The sequence below is a fragment of the Falco peregrinus genome, chromosome 8 (genome assembly GCF_023634155.1).
Source record: "Falco peregrinus isolate bFalPer1 chromosome 8, bFalPer1.pri, whole genome shotgun sequence".
NCBI classification, from domain to species: domain Eukaryota; kingdom Metazoa; phylum Chordata; class Aves; order Falconiformes; family Falconidae; genus Falco; species Falco peregrinus.
Genome location: NC_073728.1, coordinates 33,135,124 through 33,159,827, shown reverse-complemented (window position 1 = coordinate 33,159,827; position 24,704 = coordinate 33,135,124). Strand labels below are relative to the sequence as shown.

At 46.8% G+C, this 24,704-nt stretch overlaps 1 protein-coding gene and 1 long non-coding RNA gene across 2 annotated transcripts in view; one reads left to right on the top strand and one right to left on the bottom strand.

Moving 5' to 3' along the window:
- LOC101924328 (TGF-beta receptor type-2-like) overlaps window positions 1–18,366 on the bottom strand; it is a 33,636-nt gene extending 15,270 nt beyond the window's left edge. Inside the window, exon 1 of the mRNA XM_027781189.2 lies at window positions 18,232–18,366. Coding sequence (XP_027636990.2) covers window positions 18,232–18,283 — 52 coding nt within the window. The 5' untranslated portion in view covers window positions 18,284–18,366. The remainder of the gene's footprint in view (window positions 1–18,231) is intronic.
- Window positions 1,951–5,430, top strand: LOC129784979 (uncharacterized). Its single transcript, XR_008748344.1, has 3 exons — window positions 1,951–3,437; window positions 4,184–4,325; window positions 4,663–5,430. It is a non-coding gene; the product is annotated as an uncharacterized LOC129784979 (long non-coding RNA).
- Window positions 18,367–24,704: the final 6,338 nt, after the last annotated feature.

Sequence of the window (24,704 nt, the reverse complement as noted above, 5' to 3'; positions counted from 1 at the left end):
CGCTTCTCCAGCTGCCGCTTCCCCGAGCCACCTAGCAGAGCTGGGTGCTCTCAGCCCCTGTGAAAAGGGCAGTCGTGGTTTGCTGTGCTGCAACAGTCGTCACAGGGGTTTTCCATCACGTGCTATTAGTGTGAACCAGAAACAAATTGCAAAATCCCTGACTGTGGCTTGCAAAGCCTCAGCCCCTGCAGGCAAGGCTACAGGAGTATGCCCACGGGCGTCCCTGGATCTGTGGGCAACCTGCAGGACCTCCTGCATTCTTGGTGGTCACATCTGTGACCTGCCCATGGCCAACAGCTAAGCCTACAGTCCCTTTTTAATGCATATACTGTGCCGGTAGCAAAAAGAAATTTTAAACTTCTCTGCTTTCCAAATCCAGGGTGCACACCCGGCTCTGACAGCATCTCACATGCCTGCTCCGCTTCCCTGGCCGGCCCGGACCCCCCTCCATGTGACGGCTGTAAAAGAGCTGCTGGAAGGCTCCTGCGCAGAAATAAACTGTTTACAAGCTCCTGTGGCCTCATACATTGGGCCAGGGTTAATGACAGAGGGGAAACCTGGCTGCAGAAGAAAAGCCTCTTGCATCTGAAGGCTGGAAGGTGAAAATTTTGGTTTAAATGACCCATGCGAAGCTTAGAACGTGGCTCAGCAGGGATCGTATCATGCAAGGCAGCAGGGGAGCTGGGAGCAGAGCGGGTGAGGATGCTGCCCACAACCTCTTGCTCGGTATCCCACCCACAGGCTGCTCTGGCCCAGCCGAGGCGCACAGGGATTTTGGGGGTGACCTCAACAGACCCAACAGCCTGCATCCATCCAAGGGTTAGCTGCCACAATCACAACTTCAGCTGCATTTGAAGCACCTGCAGCTGCTGTGAGCTACCCTTGCCTCCCTGCCTCACTCTGCTGGGGCAGGACTAGCAGGATCTCAGGCAAAACTTCTCTCAAGGATGAGAGACTTGGAGGTGCATCAGAAAATGAAACCCAGCACTTGCATGGGGCTCTCAGTCTACAGCAACGGCCACCACGCTCTACAAACCCTGCAGGTGTTATCACATGAGAACAGAGAATTTAAGGTAAATTAGCTTCTGCCCCCAAAACTCAGCCCTACTACGCCCAGGGCTGTGCTCTGGTGGTGTTGCTGCCATATTTCTTCTTTCACCCCCGTCAGCTTAACACTCCATGCCCCAGCTCATGCTGTGCTGGCAGCATGCTAGTGCAGGACCGTGGGCTCAGCACCATCATCCCAGAGATATCTGGGGGCCCTGCAGAGGAAAAGCAAATGGACAAATCCAATCTGTAGATGTCGCTGATGTAGAAAAGCGATGAGGTTTGTTATTTATGCATTTATACCCACCAGGTATATTATTTACTTATTTATATCAAGGGTTTGCTTGAGGTCTCAGAGCAAAACGTCAGCCCTGGCAGTTTTGTACTGGTGTGTATGATGGGGATCTTGACTTGGCAACTGTTTGCACTGTGGAGCGGAGAAGCCACGGCAGATGAAAGAGTTAAATATGGAAACAAGATCCAGAAATATAGTGGTAACTGGACAAAATTCTTTGGAGACAAATTGTTCTAAACTAGCTCAGGCTGCAATTCTGTTATCTGCTCTGCAAGAAAGGTCAGAGCAAGAATATCTCTTTTCCCCCTCCCTCCTCCTTCTCCTAGGAAGCTAAAAAGAAGAGCACAAAGACCACTGTAAGTTTCTTTAGGACTTTGTGTCCTTGAACCATTAGCTTGTAGGTACAATTTAACTGCCACATCACTCATTGTGGCCCTGATTAGACCCAGATGAACACTTTCAATATTAATAGTTGGATGATTTAATAAAGCTGCACGAGCAGTAAAAGTAACAATACACTTCCATAAAGGGGTTCCAGATGTTGCCAAGGCAAATGCTAAACATCAAAATACAAACTTCAAAAAAAAAAAAAAAAAAAGCCAAAAAAAAAAAAAAAACTGGATAAGCAAAACTTGGAACAAACTATAAACTAATTAAATGTGGGTTGAGTTTTCCAAAAATAAATTGAAGCCATAAGGATGTGATGTGAGCCAATAAATAGTACAGTTAGTCAAAGTTACTGTGGAGCGACGGAAAGATGGTTTGAAGTCACCGATAGGTGGGCTCTCCGTGAGCTTGGCTTCCTATCAGTAGGAAGGCTTGTTCTCTCGTGCACCAGAGTGGGATCAAGTCTTCTGGTATCTATAACTGGGACCTCAGAGAGGTTACTAAGAGAATATGAGAGGATTTTCAAGTAGAGGAATAAAGGAAAAAATTACTCCAAATGTGCCTGAGTCTCTCCTGCAAGAGCAGCAGGGGTAATACCACCAACCAAGGACACCGGGATATTTTTTCATGTGTGTTGGGGCAGCCCTCCAGCCTCATTACCCACAGGGCATCCACGCTCTCTACTTGGCCACCTGCAAGGCCCACTGAAGCACCATTGCCACAGTCAATAATCCATCCTCTTCCCCCTTAAGACAGTCACCTAAAACAGCTCTCTCAAAGAATTTCATACCAGTCCTATCACCGCAGTCACAGAAGCACTCAGCACCCAACAGATGAGCTTTTTGCTCGCCTGCCAGGTGCTCAGCTGCCAACGGTGGCTGCAGCTGCAGAAACCCCGTGGAATAAATAGGGCGCTTATTAGCTCGTCTCTACCAGTGCAGCCCCAGAGAGCAGGTAGGGCATCCACCACCTAACTCCAACTTCAGCTTGCTGCACGCTGCAGTCCCTCAGGAGGGTGCATCCCTAAGGAGCAAGCCAGGGGTGCACAGATGTGGAGGCACGGGGCATTTGTTACAGGGAAGGAGAAAGCGCTTCACAGCCAAAGTGGTGGCACGTGCAAGCAATGCATTTTTGCTGCAGGGCAGAATGAGCAGTTTTAGTTCTCCAATATTCTCTCTGCAATGCTGTTTTGTGACAACTAAACACCAGATGGGCTTCAGGAAAGGTGCTTGGTGTGAGATGCTAAGGCACTTCAGCCCCTCAGCACTCCTCCAAAGGTGGAAGGGGACCTCTGCCACATAAGAGATTATAAGGCCTTTTTATAATCTCCATTATAAGACCTTCAGATTCTGCTCCATCTTTCAGTAGCAAATTGCCCTTAAATTGTCTTTATTTTTCAAGGACAAAGAAAAATTGATCATTTTTAGGTCATAAATGCTCTACAGTGAAGTCTACCTGCTCTTTTCTGTGTATCTCTAAGCACCCAGGGATGGGGCTGATGCTAACTTAGCAGTTGTGGAGGGCTTCCCAGCTCGGTGTGACTGCAGCGGTGCCAGGAGCATTCTGCATCATCTTTTCCACATGGGACGGTCAACCTGTAATCCTCAGGCTCTGCACGCAGAGAGACTCTAATCAGCACACTTTGGTGCGGGATTGGGGACCACCTCTGTCCTAGCCCTGCAGCCACATCACTCCTGGAAACCTCCAGGTAGGTGCCCTGGTGGAAACCAAGACTGTGCTGAGGCCTGCTGTCCCACCTGGCTGAGCCCGGCCTCGGTGGCGAGTCCTTCATCCCCTGCCTGGTTTAGGGTTAGGCTTTGCCTTGGGCTTTCATCCATGGCTAATGACATGACTGCACAATAACAGAGCCTCTCATAAAATTATTATGAGAACAAACAAATTCCCTCCCTATTATATACAGTACTTGTTTTTAAGATTAAAATAACCACATGGCTGATGGGCTCTGCTCTCTTGCTGACCCGTGTGAGAACACCAGGACCTTGGTGTTCTCCATCAGCAGGTTATTCCTGAGCTGCCGCCTCCACAAAGCAACCACTAGTGCCACGGATGGGCTATGTCAGGGTAATTCCTACGTCCCTGATTTCCAGGAGATCCTACGCGGGGTCAGAAGCCCCCACTGCAATTGTCCAGCATGAACTGTATAACAGAGATCCCAGATTTCCTGCAGTCAGCTCCAGTTTGAGCTAGATCCAATCTGTCGGAAAGCACCTGATCTCACTGCAGCACCCTGCAGTGCTGCAGGATCCCCCCAGAACTAGACCTCAGGATATCGTACTTTGATTTCAGATGCAGTTTGGCTTCCTGCAGCACAGTTCTGTTCTCCAGGAGTCGGATCTGGTGCTACTTTCAGCTGTTGAACCAAAAAGGTTTTTAGCGTCGGGCTGCTCTTCTCCACCTATGCGTTTTACAAACACTGTATCTTCATCTTCATAGGAGAGGGAGAGCAGACCAAATGGAGATGAAAAAACTTATTACGCCATTTTTCGCCCCTGCAAGGCACAAGCCCCTGGCTCCCCCAGGAAACCCAGGAGTGCTCAGGCTGCATTTGGTTCAGAGGACCAGGATCTGCCCTCAGGTATGTGGTCCCACATCGTCCTGCATAATAAATACTGTACTTGGCAGAGTACAGTATGGAGTGAGGAATGAGCCAGTAATGTTTCCTGGTGAATAAAAAAGGACTGATTTTGATTGCCTTAGACATCAGTGCTTCCCAGTGCCAGAAAGACATGCAGTATACATTTCTGCTGTACTTGGACCTTCTTCAAACAGGCTGGTAACTGACTTATTCCACCACTTATTTTTCCTTTGTGAAAATATCCCTTTAAATTAAGTGTTTAGCAAATACTGCTTAGTCCCATTACAAAGTAAATTGGGTATGGATCGTACCAGCAGATTTCTCCAATCTCTTTCAGATGCTTAAATTACATCATGATCTAACTTCACCCCGGGGAGAGAAGAGCTCTGCAGAATACTGTCCGTCCTTCTGCTTTGGTAATCTTCAGTATTTCTCGGGTACCTTTCGCCAGTTATCTGCCTGTCAGTGCAATGACTGCTCACGGGGCATTGGGACCTTTCCTACAGACGTACCCCGAGGTTGTGCCCCAGCAATGCTGGTCTGTCCCGGTGAGCTGCAGGGCCAGGGGCCAGCGAGGTGGTGCCCAGCACTCTGGGGAGGATTTGGCCAGACTGGTTTCTCTTTGAATTCAGTCAGTTGATGTCTGTGCCTGCAGGCAAGGACAGGGAGAGTGTGCCCAACCCCACGCTCCTCCATCTGCCCTTGGACCTGCTCGTCTCCTCTGTCCACTGTCACAGCCCATCTTGCTCCTGCCCAAGGCACTGAAATCACACAACGCCAGGGATCCTTCTCTTCCACCTGCAGAAAGACACTTCCCCTTCAGGACATCTCAAGTTTTCTCCCCCAGATTTCACTTTCCGTGCCCCAAAGCTGCTCCTGCTGGGACAACCCATGCTCCATCCTTCTGGGTCCCTGTCTGTGTCGCAGAGGTCGGGGTGCTGGTGCTGGGTCTGGCCAGTGCCCGCCGCTGGGGTGGGCTGGCAGGGACGCCTGTGACGGGAGGACTGCACAGGCAATTATCTGCCATATTGTGCTCTCGCTTGTGTTTAAAAACAACAACAGCTCAACTGACTCATAGATCCTACGGCCTCTGAGTCATTTTTTATTTCTGGATTTCACTGCTCTGCCCTTTGCAATGAAGGGAGTTACATGCGCGCGCACACACACACACATCAAGTTCACATTTGTTTTTCCCCTATAAAAACAAAACGATTTCCATACCGTTAATGAAATAGAAATGATTTGACTTTGCATACCCTGCCTTTTATTTTCCATTGTATAAACTCTCCAGATTAAATAATGATGGTTGTAAAGTAAACTTCTTTTTCTTCCCCCCCCCGGCTCCCCCCCCTTCCCTTTCCAGGCAGCCTCTTTTCGAAACAGCAATAGGGAGTCACTTACAGGCTTGGCTTGCGCTAAGCCTGTAGTAATTAACCCCTTCATCCCTAGCTTTTCCTCTGTTGGTATTTAACCACAGCGTGGGTGAAGGCGACAGTAGGTCTCCCTGGGACTAGAAGCAAAGTGGGGGAGCAGAGCAGGCAGGGAAAGGAGGAGAAAAGCTGGGCTGTGCAAAGCAGTGGCGTGTGCTCGGTGCGGTGCACCCGTGGGTTGGACAGCTTTCCTGGGAGAGCTGCGGCACAGCACTGCACAGCCGGAGGTACCTGCCATCTCCCTGCACACACACCCTGTGGTTTTGGGTGGAAGTCAGCACCGCTGTGTTGTGTTTAGCCTGGCAGCCCTGTCCTGGGTTGTCTCCCTTCCTTCTCCCTGCCTGGGGACCACCAGCACTGACATCTCAGCAAAATGTCCTCTCCTCTCCACACGCCACTGTGGAAATCATCTGTGGTAAATAATTTAGTCGCTAAATCTTGCTCTTTCTGTTTACAGGGCCGTTATGATTTTATGAAGTACTCAGAGGAAAATTAACAGGGTGAAGTAATCCCTTACACAAGCAGCAGATACAGCTGGAGCTGGGTGCACGGGCACGTGCCTGCCTCGCCCTGTGGGACTGGGTGAGCTGCTCCCATCACGGTCATGTGAGCTCCGCTTTTCGATATACCCTTACCATTAACACAAGGTCTGCAATCTGTCTATCTTCAAGGCTTTTAAAGATGCTACAAGCATTTTTCCTAATCACATCTATGATACAGCGGCTCAACCCTGCATCCCCCCAGCAGTGGTTCAGATGCTTTGCCAGTGCCTGGCCCGGGCGGGTTAGTGGCACTGGCTGAGACACTGTTACTCTTCCCAGACTGGGTGATGTGTTTTATATTATTTCTCTTGGATTTATTAAGCATTATGTAACTGGCTAACCAATCCCGCATGCGATGCAATCGCGGCTGATTTCATGTCAGTGGAAAGTAAACAAAAAAAAAAAAAATGGTCTGAAGTGGCTGAACTGAAATTCATTTCCACATGCAAAGCAATTCCTGAAGGATCTTCTCCATCTCCACGCAGCTACTTTGCATCCAATGCAACCCATTAGAAAAGAGTTATGGAAAAATTGCATGTTGAACATGACAGGGTGTTACAAGCAAATGCTCTCTGTTTACTCCCCTGCATGAAATTATTAAGATAAAGTTTATTTTACTTAATTATTTTTAAGCTTTAATCTTTTTAGATTTCTGCTGCTCCTTGAAACATGTTATGCTTGCATATCATTTTCTCTTTTAGCTGGAGAACTCTTTCAAATGTGAAAATTACTCGCCAAAGGAAGTTTGGCATTAAACTCTGAAAACTAAAGCAAGCCAGCCCTGCAGTCTTGAGGTCCTGAAGCCCAGCAGAACCCAACCCAACATGATGGGGAGGATGTTCCATCTCTGCTCAGCTTTGGAATGACTGTAAGTGCCAGGTGATGTAAAAACTATACCCCCATTAGACTCTGAACTCAAGCTCTTTCAGGAGCACTCTTCTGGTGTTATGGACATCATCCTTCCTATTAACATCAGTTTGCACCCAGAGACATTGAACTGAGGATGGAGGAACACAGAATGGATAAAACACTAGTGGCCCTGCACTATTCCTTTTCTTTTTCGTGGTGTCTTTGAAGCACTCAGCAAAGTCCAAAAACGTTGTGTGTCTTTCTGAATCCATTTAACCAATGCACTTCACTGAAACGTCGGTAAAAGTCAGTGGCTGGGGGATACCCAGCTGCAGGTTATTTGCATTATTTTTCAGTAAGCCCCTAAGGCATCCAAGCACCTGCTTCACCTGGGCAAGTAGCTAAGTTCAAGTTGAATTGCTGAATTAGACCTGGCTGAGCTGGTGGATCATGTAACAACATTTGCCACTTGCCAAGCTGCAGTTGGAACACAAAGGTGGCACCTGTGTTCCTGGGGGCAGATGAAGTCATGAGGGGTAGGACAGGACAGCCCTGAAGGTGATGCTCGTGAGCAAGTTCGCAGCTCTGCACCTAACTTTGGGCCAACTTACTAGATGAGCAAAGTTGTCCTAAAACTTGGAGGGAACCCACAAGTTAGGGATTTGTCTGCCATTCTAGAGGCTCACTTATTCCCTTGGGAGATGAGCTGGGATGCCCTGCATCCTTCATTTGAAAAGGTGGCCCAAAGGAGGTTTGAAGGTTAGCACAGGAGTCCCCCAGGTCACACAAGACAGCAACTTAACAGAGATATTTTTCACTCCCTAAGTGCCAAGTGTGTGCTGACTATGGGTTGCTGTGGTAATTTGCTGTGTAATTATGGCCGGTACCTCCAGAGCTGTTACCATGCCAAGCAAAAACTGCCCTGGCAGACAAACGCAGTTGTGAGTTTGCCCAGCAGTAACTGTACTTACTCTATTAGGCATTCAGCAGCTGCTTGTTAAGTGCTGGGCTATGAAAGTCAAATGCAGGGAGCTAGGACACAAACCAAGGCTCGTGGCTGTCCTGGTCTGAAGTGCAGCCCAAGATCTCGGCTGGTAATGAGTCCTTTTGGTTGCACCTGTTGCCCTATTCCTTTCTCTTCCGTACCTTATTCTGTCCTTCCTAGCCACATGTGGCATTGGAAAAACCTTGAGAGACCAAGCCAAGCTGGCAGCACAGCTTGAACAAGTTTGGGGTCTGGGAGGGGAAAAAAACCCACAACCGGGGATCAGCCCAAGGGAAAATGACACATACGTACACTCAGTCCCGTGTGGTTACCTCCACCAGCATCACACCATGGCCCCACCGGCCCAGCAACTCCCACCAGCCCAGATGGCTCACAAGGGGAACGTTCCATTTCTCTTCATCAGATGGAAAGCAGAGCAATTTATTCAAGGTCTGAGGAGAGGGGAAAACTGCTGAGTGCAATGTTCATAAGCAGTTTTAGCAGCTCTGCCAGTGCCTCTGCTTATGTGGGTCTTTGCAGGGTAAAGCAATGTATTAGCATATGCCATGGCTATGTGTAGGCTGCCGGCGGGGTTGCGCAGGGCTAAGCTAGCATGTGCCCTGTGGCAAATGCCTTCTGATGGCTGGAGATTCACATGCCGTGTTTTCAGAGGGCTCTGACATTTCAGCCCTTTGAAGAGCGCTTTGCAGTGATCTGTTCTTGACTAAATCCTGGTCTTCAAAATTAATGCCTTCTTCCCACCTCCCATGCTGCTTGGAAGAAGATGTCATAGCCTGGCCATGCACAGGTGGTTTGAGCTCATCTCGTTGCAAGCTGTTGCAGAAATTACTGAGGATTTAACAACGCTTACAGGTCTGGGAGCCGAACAGCAGAAGGTAAGAGTCAACCAACTTTGCAATGCTGTTGCCATCGGTTTTGTTGCTCGTGTTTCTCCAGAGCTACCAACAGTCTAGCCTATATCTTACTTAACAGTGGCTTCTGCATCTCATTCTCAGGAAGATGCAACAGAGATGAGTCCCCCTCTCTACATAGAAAAGCAGCAGCAATGAACTTAGCAAATGCAAGTGAGCTGCAAGTTGGTTGCAGACGTTGCTCTGCAATTCAAGTAAAACTACTGCACAGCAGGTTTTGGGTTTTTATTTTGTTTTGTTGTTTTGTTGTTTGGTTTGGGTTTTTTTTTCACTATTATCATTATATTGTACTCTGGAATTCAGTTTTGTGTATATTTTTCAGGCTCTGCAGGAATTCTGGATCTCTGTGAATAGATGGAATTGAGATTTTCAAATATCATCCAAATAGGTAAACATGTCAGAAACATTATCTGGGTCACATTTGGGCAACAGGGTTTGCTCTGTTTTAAATGCAAATGGTCTACTGATGATTTAGATGAACTTCCTGAGGAGTGTTTGAAATTCCTGGCACACGTTCGATTTACCATCTGCTAGAATGACTTTGATGAGCCCACAAAGAGACGTTAGACTGGAGCTGCTCTTCATATCTCGGGTGGACTTGCTGTAATTGACTAGTTTGTAATTTTTTGCATTGGTATTATTTTGATTCCTGAGGAGAAGCGGGGCTTGCAAGGGACTGTGCTATGAACTGCTGGGGCAGAGATGTTCTGTTAATTCTCCGTCAATGTGCTGTCATCAAGTTGTTCCAGCACTGCCCGTTCTTTATGTCTGCTAAAATTATTATCTGGAGTCAAGTTTTGCCCTCATTTAGACCAGATCTAACAGTAATTAATTTGTGCTGTCAGAGGGAACTTGAACTTGAGGCTAGCCTGCATTACAGACGCTGAAAACTTTCTTGCTTTTCCTAAACCATCCCACATTTAATGCGTAAATAGATGGTGTGTTCTTCTCTCTCATTTCTTTCTTGATCTCTTAAAAAAATGTCTTTTAAGGAGCTTGTGTTGTAACCTACCAAAAGACGCTGCTCAATAGGGTTGAATGCAACTTGAATATTTTCCATTTTTCTAAAGCAGAAGAGAGTTATGGCAGGAGGGCAGAGGGAGCAGGGTTTTTCCTTCCAAAAAGGAATTTTTGCAGGAATGGAACCAAGAGTCTTGTTGACAGGGCCTGAAGTGCTGTTTTCTCCACACATGAAAGTAACAGGAGCTTGCGTGTCTGTGCGTTGCCTCTCCAGAGATCCCTCTTGCAAGAGGAGGAGAAGGTTCCCACGGGTGCCAGCCCCTGGGCAGAGCTGCAGCACAGCCCCAGGCAGCCTCAGCGGCCGGAGGGGGTGAGGTGCAGGGGGCAAAGCTGCTTCTCCAGCATGGAGGAATGGGCAAAGAGAGGAACGTTCACCGTCCACCACCTCCCGCTCTGAGATCTCCTCATCTGCAGTAGTGCGTTGCCTTTCCAACTCAGCGTCCTGCCCCAGGATACCTCCTGAAACATGCCACAGTCTGAATATCACTAAGCAATACTTCTGCCCCAGAGCTGCCTCCCAACCTGCAGCCTGTTGCAAAGGTAGCAGCTCTGACAAAGGCGAAAGAAAAGCTTGGCTGCTTGTGATGCTGCTTTACAAACAGGTGAGCACAAGGCAAATGTACAAAACCAAAGTAAATGTGTGGTGAGGAGATCTCACCCCCAAGTGAATGGCCTCTGCCTCTGGTGGGAACATCTACAACCATTTTCTAACCGCCCTTTGACATATTAAAGACATGGCAGGAACTGAGCTCCCAGGGGATCCATTGGTCTTATTTCTGTGGACACTTGTACCCTGGGTCTATTTGAAGAAGGATGATTCATTCAACTGCTCGTTGCCAATGGCTCTGTGTGTCACTTCCCATTGTAAGAAGAAGGGTCTTGTTTGCTGTTATGGACTGGTTGGGGCTAATTTTGGGATAGATCTAGCATGGAAAAAATGCTTTACACAGCAAGACAGCAGCTGATTCAGTTTCTTCATTGCTGGATGCTGGCGTTTAGAGTCTCCCAGGCAGGAAGTTTTATCAAGCAACATCAGACAGATGTTCCTCATCATGTCCCAGCTATGTTGACTGGAGACCTGCTCTGTCAAACACTTGTCAGGGCACATGGGCATTCATTCTGCATGGCTGGCATTTTATTAAACGATCCACCTGAAAACAGCAACAAATCTTTGTAAAGAAACACCTATACCAGTGTTAGCTGTGAAGACCCAGAAATGCTTGTAGTCATGGCATTCCCAAGAACCTTTTCCTGGAAAGGGTTCAAGTTCCTGATTTAGCAATAAAAGGGAAGAAATTATGTGGATTTCCAGTGCTGGACACGGTATGCATCCACATTGGCAGTATTGTCTTTTTTGATGGGGTGTGCAGTGCACCAAGGCAATGCAGGACACAGTTGAGCCTTCTGGTTTGGGATGGCTGAAGTGAGAAGGGATCAGTATCAAAATCTCAGGGTTTTGGATTGCTGGTGTAAGGAAAAGGCCTCTGTTAGCAGTGCGACAGCCAGCAGGCCAGGAACTTCAGCAGAGTGCTGAAGCCTCCCAGAAGCAAAGACAAAAGTGTGTTGCTCCCAGAGGGAAAGTCTTCACAGGGTGTTGGAGAAACTGAAAAGATTAGGAGGTACTCAGATGTTGGGGCAGGGAGATGTCTTAACAATGATAGGATCAGATCCGTTGGTGTCACCTCAGGTGATTGTGTCAGGGCTCAGCCCTGCCTGACTGCAGACCAGGGCAATAAACCAGTCCTGTTTGCTGGCTGCCAGGGCTGCACTGGTTCCAGCTGCTGGCATAAGCTCACCTGCACAGCTTTGCATGCAAGGCACGTATTAGGGTGTGACGGTCCTGGAGGCACGGACTTTCCAGCTCCCAGGCATGGTCACAGGACTTGCCATCATATGCTGCAAGGGGAGGACAACAGCTTTTTGCAGGCTGAGCAAAGGCAGGCAGGTATTTCTGTCAGATACCTTCAGGCCTCATCAGCATTGACTCTGGTGCCAGGGTGGCAGCTGCTGGCGACAGCTTTCTTTGGACCTCTGCTTGCCCAGAAGGGCTGGAGTTTTGGATCCAGCGGAGAGTAACTGACATAGAACTAAAGGGACCATCTCCATCTACAGCGTGGCAAGGTGAGAGGTCTTGCCACAGGCCCAGGCAGAACCTGTCCAATGTGATGCTGCTTCGACTACTCTGAGAGCTGTGGCCAAAGCATGGGTCGAACTGGAGCGTGGGACCCTGCAAAGTGACACCCGGCAGCTGCCACCACTGGAACTGCATGTCGGGTCCCCATTACAGCTTGCTCCTGCTGATAGCTGAAGGAGATAGCAAATCACACACCGCACATGTTGAAAAGATATTTTTTTTTTTTAATTTAAAATCTATTTTAATCTTGAATCCAGATGTAAATATTCCTGTCTTGTTGAGGGTAACACTTCAGCTGAGGCATAGCCTCGGAGCTGCCAGGATTCACGTGGGTAGTTGCCCTCCGTCCAGTGCAGGCTGTAGTGTACAGCTGGATACAAGAATTGCCCCAATGCCGAGATGCGTTTGCTGTAGTATAAATCAGCTGCCGTTTGTCAGACATGTTCCTGGCTTATCAGTGGGAAGCAAAACCCCACAGTGGAACAGCTCCATGGAAGGGTAAGCCCTGGGGTGGTGTAATCGGTAGGAGCATGGGCTGCAGAGGGGATTGCACGGCAGGCAGGCTTTCCCGCTTTTCCTAAAAGTTTGACAGCTACCAGCAGCTGGCAGGAGAGTTTCAGCCCCACATGGGCTATAACAAATAGATGAACCAATTGATGAGCAAGAAAATGACTCTGATGGACGTTACAGATGCTTTCCGGAGGCAGGATCACAGCAGTCATCTCTGAACTCAGGGATGTGCATGCGAGCAGGGCCAAGACAGCTTTCAGCCACCCCTTCATTTCCCTCCGAAGCTCCCAAAGGAAACATTATCCCACAGTTGGGGTCCAGCACAGGGATAATGTAGCTGTAATCCACAGGTTTGATAAGGCAGGCAGCCATCCGTGGTGTTATCTCCCCCTACGTGGAGGCCCCTTCCAGTGCAGGCTTTCACTTGGCACACAGCGCTAAACATTGGATGTGAAAAGAGCAAAGTGTGTGGGAGCTGCTGATTTTGTCTCCTTGGTGGGACTGTTGTTTTTTAATAAAAAGATCAGATGTTGCGCTTCCTTGAAAACACGACAATCTATGGGAGAGTTCATTAGTTTATGGCAAGTTGCAACACTGTGGAGCCCGGCTGAAGGCAAATGTTATTACAAAGAGTTATCACTAAGGGGAGAGGAAAATAATGTCCTGAGGAAATAAACTTGATGGAGCAAAACATGGAGCAATATAAAGCTGTGGAGGACAGGCAGTAGAGTTGAATACTTTCTCAGAATAAAAGTCCCCAGTCACCTGTTTTTAATGCCAATGTTTGCTTTCTGCATATTCAGTGAATATGTGGGATGCATCTGTTCAGGACTCCATCTCTAATGGGAGTAAAAAGTATCATGATTGCAGCTGGCTGAACTTTTTTTACTACTAGTACACAAAAATGTCTTTGTGACCATCATGAAATGGTGATAACACCAGTAAAAGTCTTTTTTTTTTTTTTTTTTTTTTTTAGAAAACCATGTGTGTTAATTTCAAGTTCCATGGAATTATATTTCAAGGAGGACTTTCCTCCGCAAAGTCCCCCACTAAAATACAGATTTGAGCAGCTTTTATGATGACCAGCCTGTCTCAAGTCTGAACAAAGCTGGAGATGCGAGGGGAAGAGAAATGCCTGCTTTCCTAAATCTGACATGGGTGTACAATGCCAGCTTTCTCAGCCTTCAGTTAGTCTAACTTACACCAAGGGCTGAAGCTGTAGTATCAGGTTTGGAGAAGTGTAAAGGTGAATTCAAAGTATCATCACTTTCCTTGCTGAGTCTCATGCCACTTTGTCACTTGCAGCACTGCGGAGGACTCTGGTTTTGCATTGTTAGGATTTTTCTTGTGCTTTCCCCTTTGATTTCCTAACCGGAGAATTTGCTGCAACCTTGCTGTTATTGAGCCTCATGGTGGAATGCACACGTTTCTCCTTCAGGCAGTGGCATGCTGCGCCTGCTCCCAGCCCAGCTACCTCCACCCAGCCAATGTGGGGACCTTGCAGCCTCTTGGTTTTTTTTGATGGTGATAATTTCTTCCTTGGTGTTTTGGCTGTCTTAAAACAACACCAGAGCAAAATATGGTGCTACTTGAGAAGGATTGTCATAACTAACCCTGCAGCCACGTGTCCTGGCATGGGCAGCACCCACCTCCACGTGCTGCATAGCCTGGGAGAAGAGGTCTGCCCTGGCTCCGGCTCAGCCTTGGACCTGCAAAGCCTCTTTCTGAAAATGGATGTATTTGCCTGCGAAACTGAGGGTGACTCTTTCTTTGTCCTCTTCCTTCCTTCATCCTCTCACTAGCCTGGGTTTCACCCTGTGTTCCTTGATTGTGTGTGCATTGGTGTTGGGGTGCAATCCTAATAGTTGCCCTGCCTGAGGAGCGGGCTGGTGTTTTGGTGCAGCATGACTCCTGGGTTTAGCTCTGGTGACCTTAGAAATAAAAGGCCAACTTCTGAATGAGCTGCCTGAGGAGCCTGGGATAGGTCAGAGATTTCTTGAGCAGATCAAAAGCCAGAGATGTTTTTCTGACAGCCCCGGAGCTCCCTGTCATGATTTATGCATTATATACGCTCTATATATTTAGCCAGAGAGGCTCACTGGGGGGACCAGGGCTGGTTTGTGCAAGCAGGAAAGAGCATGTGGCTTCGGAGAGCTGCCATCTACCAGGAGATATCCCTCCAAATGCATTCTCTGCGGAGCCAGTGAAGTGCCTTGAGGGACCATAGCAAAAGGAGCCCAGGATGCTCACGGCAAAAAATATCAAGATAATTTAGTGGAACAACATTTTAATGGGAGATCAAGTTATGGGGAAGCAGACCAAAGCTGGGAGCTCTGGACTCAGGGCAGCAGACCTGCAACCTTCCGTCATTTCACAAATCCTCTTTCTCTTTCTTTGGAGCTTCAGAGTACAGCTCTTCCTTGGTAAGGGCTACGTGCCCTCACAGATTTTGGGTTTGATATCCTTTTTTGGAGGCTGGATGCCCAAAGGCTCCCATACTTTGCTGGGCTCCTGGGGCTCCTCATGCCCTAAGAGCTGTCGTCACACCAGTGACACTTAGCTCACATTCTTGGGGTTGTCTCAACAGCTTAGAGGGTTGTGGTGCTTTTCTCTCCTCCCTGTGAGACGAGATTTTGCTCAGCTCCATGCTTGCATGGCCTGACCTGAGCCCTACCCCTGACAGACAGAGCACAAGGGAGACTTTCCTGATTTTGATGCAAAACAGGGCAGGAAAACTCCTGATTATTAACTTCAAGGCCAGAGTGTTTCCATGTGCACAATACAGTAATCCCGATATCAGATCTGTAGCTTCTGAATAGGTTATGGTCTACCAAACAAATAGTCTTGCAGTCTTAAAGGCTTTGAGCAACAAAAATCCACTACATCCTGAGCCTGAGTAATTGATTACCTGCTGGAACAACTTTACTGTGTTGTGCTGTAACACAAAAGGGTGCAGCTTCAGCTTCCAGCATGTAAATCTTGTTTTTCCTCTATCCCACAGAAGAAGCAGCCCTCTGCCAGATAGCATCTCTCCAGGACCTGGTTACAGATGATGACGAGCTCACCTCCCAGCTCTCTCCTGGCTAGAGACACTGAAAGCCTTCAGCCCCCATGGTGTAAGATAGATTTTGCAGTCCTGAATGATCCTTGTATTTTTTTGTCCTGGGCTAGGTAAATCCAGAACTGCGCTAGCTCTCTGCCCTGGGAGGATTCCCCTCTCACCTGCCTGAGGGCTTGTGTTAGCACTGGTGCAACTACAGCTCCTGTCTGCACCTTCTGCTGAGAAAGTCATGTAAAAATGCTGCCTCCAGCAGCCACTGCCACTGGGGAGAAGTGTAAGGGTAGTTATTTGGGGAGAAGTCTAAGGGTAGTTATTTTGAAGCCTCGCTAGAGCTGGCCAGGGACAATTAGGGAAATCCAGTAGCTGAAATTTCAGTGGTCTGTCAGATCTACAGTGCTTTTTTCTGTTGCATATGGACGAAAGCGGTCAGATGATGCTGGCTGATGACCACTCTATCATGTTGGTGATTAAAGGGGTAGAGACAGGCAGCATGAAGCACAAACTGGAGTCTCTGCTGCCCTGGTATAAACTCCTAGGGAGAGTGGCAAAAACTCAGCTGAAGTTATTCTGGGACAACAGAGATGCAATTTGGGCCATGTTCTCTATGGCAAGTCTTAAATCTCTGTGCTAAAAGGAGTGACTTTGCTGCTGTCACCAAGCTAGTGCTGCCACTCTTTAACAAGAGGCTGGGTGAGCAGCGGGGCTTGTTGCTTGAAGAACAGCTGAATGTGTATTTTCTGTCAATGTGGGAACTTTCTGTTCCCTTCTCTCTCAATGTCAATGCAAAGTGGGCTCCCAGGGTACTTCTACTGTCCCAGAATGACTATAGCATCTATTTAATGCTACATGCAAGAGAAGTGCATGTAGCCCCAGAAAACATCTATCACTGTTGAGCTGAATCACAGAGAGGAAGCCTTGGCTTATTTTTTTTTCCCCATACGGAGGCAAATTTTGTCATCATATCACTCACGTAACCTTTTGTATGAACTTAGTAATCATGATATGTTTTGGTTTGGCTTCTTTCAGATTAAAACCTTGCCTTTCAGAAAAAGGAAACCATAAGTTAAATAACTCCAAAACTAGGTATTTCTGAAGGATAATTAGTGGTCATCTTTCTTACCAAAAACAACCCAAGACTGTGCTTTAAATAATACCTTGTAGTAATTCCTTCAGTTCTGCTCCAAATGTGATTAATTTAGCAGGATGTTATTGGTATAGCATCCTACATTTTAAACCACAGTTTAGGGTATTATCTACAGTAATGAATACTATATAGCTCCACAACTTTTTGAAAAATCAACCAGACCTTACACCCTAAACCCTCCCATCTGGGTCCCCCTGCTTCAACAGTTGTGCCAAGAGTTGTATTTGCCTACACACACATTATCGACTGATCCTATTCTTTTATTCCCTATTCCTGTAGATAGGGGGACCCATGTAAAGTGAATGCAGGCACAGATCCCTGCCCCCAGTTATTTCATTTGGATGCAAAAGCACTGGAATTATAATCCTCCTACTTCGTTGCTTTCAGCAAAAAGCAATTTTAGTTACACTGAGATTTCTACAGCGAAAGGAACGGGTCTGTGTTCGTAAAAGAGTTCACTGTAAAAAGTGCCGTTGCCTGTGCAAATATATAAATATATACTATATAGGGTTATATGTATATATACACATACATAGGCACTGTATATACAGAAAGTATATACACACATACTTAGGAGATGTGTATATAACGCTCCTTTATATACAAATCTATTCCCTGTTATGAAACAATCATCTAGATATAAACAAGAGAAGTTAAACCATGGATGGGCACATTTTCAAGTGCTGCTGGAGGGTTTTATCTACAGTATTGAAGAAGTGCTATCAAAACCTAAACAGGGCACTTATTACAAAGAAATCTTTACGTAAGTGCTGGAAAGGTTTGCTGAATAACCAGATGTTGTTGCAAAGACACTTCTCCTCCCCCCTCTCCCCACTTCTTTCCTTCTTTAATAGTTCGATTAATTCTGCACATAAACCGGGGCTGATAAAAGTTCTAAGCTGCAAACTTCACCACATCTGGACACTGTCGAAGCCAGATTGTTCAGCGGTGCACTTCAGTTGCTTTTAATCTCCCTTAATAAAATAAAATCTTCCAACAAGTAATGCTGACCTATATATATTTTTGCACTGTAAACACTGACATCTGCGAGCTGCTCCAAGCGAGCACGCAGTGCTTTCCACCAAGGCGATCGCTCGCCCTTCACCGTAAGAGAAATACACAGCTGATGCAGCCGGAGCAGTGTATTCTACTAAACTCCTCAGCTATTTCCAGTCCTCTGGCTAATTGCTGCCAGGGGAGAAATCAAAGATTAGCTATTTTGCTGGAGGAAGGAAAAATAAACGACTTCTTGGAGTATGTTGCTTAACATTGCCTAACCAGAAACATTTTTCTACTCACAGAAGGAGAGCAGCAGTAAGGCAAGCAGACCCGGTTTCCTCCAGTAACCCATTTTCTGGATCCCGGCAGCAACCAGAAGCCCAGCTTCACGGCGTTGACCAATTCATCTTCCCTCGGTGCAGGCAGTCTCCTGCATTTCTGCTGTCAAGCCCGGAGCCCCGAGTTTGTGAGGCTCCCGGCCAGGCTTGCCAGGAAGGCGGATCCAGCCACTAAAGCCCAGCTGTGTGTGGGGTCCGCCCAGGAACTGCAGTTTATGAACAAACTAAGCCCAAGTCTCCTCTCGGAGTATATACAAATATGGGAGGGGGGAGCCAGGGGAAGAAGCCTGGATCTGAGAAAAAGGGTTGGATTTTGTTTTTCCCCGATGACAACGCAGAGCTGCTCCCAGCTCCGTACAGCCCAAGGAGGTTTGAAGGGGACCTAATGTCTGCTGCATGCATCTAATCAAAAAGGCATGGGTACTCCTGCATGCCTCTTCCATCTGAATAAAATACGAAAGGTAACACTTCAATATGCTGAGCTGCCATTAATTCACTGCTTCCCCACCCCCCCTTTTATAAATTAACTCTATCTTTTAAGTAAGCTTCAACAGGCTATATTTTTAATAAGGATAATTAGAAGTTTTAGGGCAGCTTTTTAAGAAAGACCACATCAATATGAGCTTAGCCTAAAGTACGTGCTTTCAACCCATTAAAGCAGCAGGATTTAAACATATATGTTTTCCTGAATCAGGGCCTGAAATAATAACAGAGCATTTAAATAGCTGCTTTCTCCCCAAGATCTCAAACTGCTTTACAAAAACTTGTAAGAAATATTATCCCACTTAAAAAAGGGAAACTGTGAAACGTAGCAGAAATGTGACTTGCCTTGGTTGTTAATGCAAACGATCAGTGGCAAAAAGAGGAGTAAAATCCTCAAACTCTTGCCCTATGATCTACCCCGATCCTCCAGATTGTGTTAAACTAACAATCAATGTACGTGAGTGTGGCAGAAAAAGGGACATCATTATTAAGGCTTTTTGCAGCCGAAATGCCTGCCCTAAGGTGAAGTTAGTTCTTTATAGTTACCGATAAATACATTGATTAATTTTTAATGCATATGCAGCATTCTAATTCAGCAAATCTCCAGCTTTTTATTTACCCATTTCTGCAATCCATCTTTTACTTCATTAATCAGTGTGATAGATACGTGGTGCTATAAAAGCTTGTGAGTATGTGTGATCATGACTGGTGAGCGTTTTGCTTCTTTGGACTTGAAGGTCCTTTTTTTGCATGAATCTTTCCGATATACCACACGCGTTCATGTTGTAAACTATTTATATAAATTATTCTTAGGGAGTTAAACAATGGTATCTTTTTACCTTCTTCTGTATTTAAAAAGGAAAAAGGGGAGGTGTTAGATGAGGTACAGACACCGCTGATGATAACCATAAAGCTTGTCTCCGATGGCACAGCTATATAAGCATGCCTCTGCACAGTTGCTTGGTCTGCTCTGACTTGCTTCAGGGTGCCAGCTTAGCCTGTCCTCCACCGAGAAATGGCCATATGCCGCTGGGATAGCAGAGCAGCAAGCTAGGTGGGTGCCCTAAAGGGTAGATACCGCCTGGGGTATACAGAGAATGTATTTGGGAGAATGAGCCTAGGAAGATCTGCGTGACCAGGGGAGCTGCTCGAGTCCTAGGCAAGGGGCAACATTGCTCTTCCTCGTTTGCCGGTCTTTACATCAAACTGGGCATCTTTCTACGTGCTACGTAGTATGAATCCAGAAGAGATGGCCTGGCCTAAGTCACAACAGCTGAGGCATGGCCTTTGAGGGCTAAGGATGAGCAAATGTTTAGCAAACTTTCAGAAAGACATTCTTTTCCAATAAGCGTATTGAAAGTGCTGTGTGCGCAGTGGTTCCTTTGGGTGACCTGCCAACTCTGCTCTTTCTGATTCAGAGCGTTTCAAAATGCCTGCAGATTGCTCAGGCTGCCGGGTGGATTTTCAGACGTGAGCCCTTCTGTGTGTTACAAGACAACGAGATAAGGCTTGTGTTAGGAACGTCACAGATTATTCATGATCCCTGGGAGCCCTCTTTAAAATCAGGAAGAATCCCCCGCTGCCTATGAAACTCAGAGAGAAATAATGTCCCCAGCAGGAGCCCGGAGGGGCTTTAAACAATGGTGGACATTGACAAAACATGCTGTAAGATCTGGAAGTGCAAGGGAAGCAAGGGATATTATTTTTTTAGCAACAGAACCTGGGAAGGCAGCAGGAAGCCTGCACAACATCCCAGCAGCTGGGGACCCTGAGTCGCAGGAGCTGCGTTTTCCAAAAACCCAGGTAATCCCAAACAACTTCTGGGCCAAAGTGAACCCTGTGAAATGCTTTGTCCTGTCTGCAGAATAATCTTAGGGAGAGATGTGGGGGCAGAGCTCACTGGAATGAAAGGAAAGGCAGTAGCTGTCCCATGCAATGGCATCTTTACAAGGCAGTTGGGCTCCTACAGGAAGCTCTGCAAGGGGAAGCTTTTGGGGAGTGATGTTTGTCCTGCTCTTCCTAAACAGCTGTACTTATTTCTTGATGGTGTTAGACCTGCTGCTTTGTAAAACATGGTATCGTGGTGACATGGACAAGGGTTTGCTTTCATAAACTGGCCACTGGGCTCTGCAGGCTGCTTTCTGCACAGAGGGAACCTGGCTGTTCAGCCCTTGCTGCACATAAGATTGCACAGAGCTAGATGTCCCCTCCCGTAACCTGCATTCTTGGTCCACTGAGCTGAGGCTATTGTAAGCAAACTTTATCTGCCGAATAGGAAGAACGTGATGCTGGGAGCTTGTTTCTTTCCTAACTCTGTGGTGTGGATCACCCCGGGTTGAGCAGGGAGCCACGCAGTACATGCCTCACCGACCTGGGCTTTGACAAACAGCTCTGTTCTGGAGCCCCTGCTTATTTCTCAGCCCTCATCCAAGGAAAAAGCACAAACTAAAAATCCACCGAAGTTACTCAGGAAGAAGTAAGAACTCTGGGATTCAGCCTAAAGTGTCTAAACTCACATTATAGAGCTTTGCTTCCATGAGAGAACACAGTGACCTTTGGAGTAAGACATTAGGGAGGAAGAAGAGATAAATGGTTATTTTTATTGTTGGCTTGTTTATTCCTTTTGGTGTAAATTCCCCTGCTCCTCTATTAGTGGTCTGGACAACCTCATAACTCAAGACACAGTGAAGGCTGGATTTAAGCTGAGGAACGTAAGGTCTCTGCAGGGTGATTTTTAAGTTGCATTGTGGGAGCGGTTTTCCCAAAGTTCTCGTTTAGGAGCTGGAATATATTTACTGGAGAAGTAAAATAAAACTTTGGACACCTGAAACAATATAGCGTATATTTAAATGAAGGTTTCAAACAGCCTGGGTTTCCACTGTGGGAGGCAAGGCTCTGCAATCAATCAATAGATCTGAAGTTCCCAACGAAGGCACTAAACACCCTTGTGCAGGGTAGCACTGTGATGCACGTGTGCCAGACCCAGGTGAGTCAAACCTCTTATTCTTCCCGGCGGCAAAGCCCACCTTCGTGTGACAGGGGACATGAAAGGAGAGAAGAAGGGAATGACATAGCCATACCCTGGATAGTGCTAATGCAAGGGCTGATGCTCCCGAGCTTCCCTGGACCTCCTCCACGCCCGTTAGACCCCAGGGAGTATAGCAGTGACACCGAGTTTAAAATGACTGACTACAACAAAAGGTGTTGGGTTTACTTCTGCACTCAGAAGGTGTTCCCTTGGCCCTTGATTGCTTTTACATTATTAATGTCTGTTGCATCTGCTTTGTTCTTTTTTAATCGGTTGATATTAGCAGTGTTGTTGGGCTTCAGATAAGGTCCATGAGTGTTTCTGTTGTAAAGAGGATTTGTTTTATGCTTTGAAGTTTTAAAAGGCAGACCTAAGGAAGACGGCTACCTGATAGGATCAGGATTGAGCTTCTATTAGTGAGCACAAATCCATACTCTTAATTTGTGTGCATATATCATGTGGTAGTATTGAGCTACTCCCAAGTTGTCCTGGCAGTTAATTAAACCCCAGGAATTTCAGTGTCATCACTTCTGCATCTTATAAGCATGGCCTTGGTTTCACCATGCCATCAGCAACAGTTGCCTGAGAAGGATGTGACCCTGCACTGTGGATCCCATTCAGCTGCCATCCCCACCCTGTGTTTGCAAGGACACTGGCTCCAGTCCTGGGAGGCTCGAACAAATTAAAATGCCATTGCCAGGTGAGTGCCGAGGGTGCCCATTGCTCTCTAGGGAAAGTTCTCATTACCCTCCTGCTGTCACAGTGCCACAGCGTGTTGGTGTTTGAGCTCATGTACATGATACTGTGGTTTGTGCTCCCTGCTATCACCTGAGGGAAAATACTTTGACCTGACCTTCGGCATTTTCCATTCTCTTGCTGCAGCATGTCCCAGCGATGGCGTGGTAAGCGGTGATGATCAGGTAGCTTGAGGAGTGCAACCAAAGCCAGCAATGTGTCCTGAGGGACACAGCTATAGCTCCTTCAGGCACAGGCAGCCTTGTCTGCATTGCCCCAGCCACTTCTCCTTAGCCCTGCCAACTTCCCCATGCTCCTGCCTCTCAGCTAGCGCTCATTTTAGTAGCCACACAGGATAAATAAATTTTCTAAGTGATGCCTGACTTTTATTGGAGTCTTTCCATAGTCCAGAAACACCGGCCTACCTTCTAACTTCTCTTAGACTGTGTGCGACAGGCTCCTTGACCAAATCTGCATAAGGATTAAGTAAAAGTCTAATTTGCCCATCTCTATCATTCACAATGTTATTAAGCTGGGTTTTTTTTCTGCTTGGTTCTGTCCTAAATCTTCTTTCTTTCTTTCTTTCTTTCTTTCTATGACATTTTGAATTTTTCTCATGCTTGCTTTGTGCTGCTTTTGAAACCACTTTCATTAAATTTTCTTTCATACTATTGATGTGCTTGTACAGATTCTTTCAAATAATGTGGATTAGTTTAGGCTTTCTTGTTTCTATTAAGGGATCCAGATCTGTTGTTGCTGAAATGGATGGAAACCACTACTACCAATTTCATATTGAGTGGAATCCGGTGACTTCCACCACCCCAAAAGACACCCATATCTCTTTTCTACTCTCCACTTATCTTTCCATGAGTTTTTCTTTCCCTGAATAATTAACAAAATATTGTTATTTCTACTGGCCATTTGACACAGCCATTTAGGTGATAAAAATATGTCTATGAGCATCCTGGATTCATGTGAGGAGAGGATTTCCCATTTATTCTTTTTGAACTTCCTTTTCCTCCTGCACTCTTCCATGCTGAAGCAGCTACTCATGCATTTTACCGACAGCTCCCTGACGTTCATTCCTCCGCTGTGTTTTCTTAGGGAACCTGAGCAAGCACTGTTTTCTGCTCCATCCATCATACTGACGACATCACATGCAGACAGATGCCAGGGTCTTCAGTGAGGATCAGCCTCTGAAGACCAAAAGCTCAAGGTAGCATCGCTTTGGCTGCTGGCTGCCTCCAGTTAGCAAGCACCTTTGGGTCTGTAGAGAGAGGCATGAGCAGTTTGACAGCCTGATTCATGATCTTTTTATTATTATTACTGGTAGTGAAATCATGATAGGATCCAGGAGCCTGAACCATGAATCAGGAATGTGCTTTTGAAGGGAAACTCCCATCCATACCACTTTGGCTTGCACTACAAGGCAGCCTTAGGGCATGTACATGCTGGATCTTTTTTCCGTAGCAGCTAAACTGAAAGGTGTAAAGGGTGGCCAGTCCCCAGGAGCAGGCTAGGGGCACCTAGCCCTGTGTGTGGATGGTGGCTCCTCAGGTCCAGCTGTGTTGCTCCATGAATCTGCTCGTGCTGTACCTTGCGAGCACCAACACAGCCAGACACTGTGCTGGCACATAGGTGCGCACCTCCCGTCAGCAGGAATATCGGCTGGTAAACTCTCTCCTCCTGAGGTTATTGAAAGGCCATGGGTGTTGTGGGGTAGATGCAAAACATAGCCACTGCTTTAGGTGTTTTCATTTAAGTTCTCAGTAGCAAAGTGATGGTTGTTAGTGGTGGTTGTATTATCATTTAATTCTAGCTACTTCTAAAATGTTGAAGGGATGAGGACTGAAAGATGAAGTTACTGAAAACTGGTGTTGTGGCAAAGGGGAAATTGCCTGAAATAGTTCTCAATGATATGGCATATATTTTTTATTTAAGGTGTGCAACTTCACAGAATCACAGAACGGTCAGGGTTGGAAGGGGCCTCTGGAGACCACCTAGCCCAACCTCCTGCTAAAGCAGGTTCTCCTACAGCAGGTTGCACAGAGTCACATCCAGGTGTGTTTTGAACATTTCCAGAGATGGAGACTCCACAGCCTTTCTGGGCAGCCTGTTCCAGTGCTCTGTCACCTTCGAAATAAGGAAGTTCTTTCTTGCATTCAGATGGAACTTGCTGTGATGCAGTT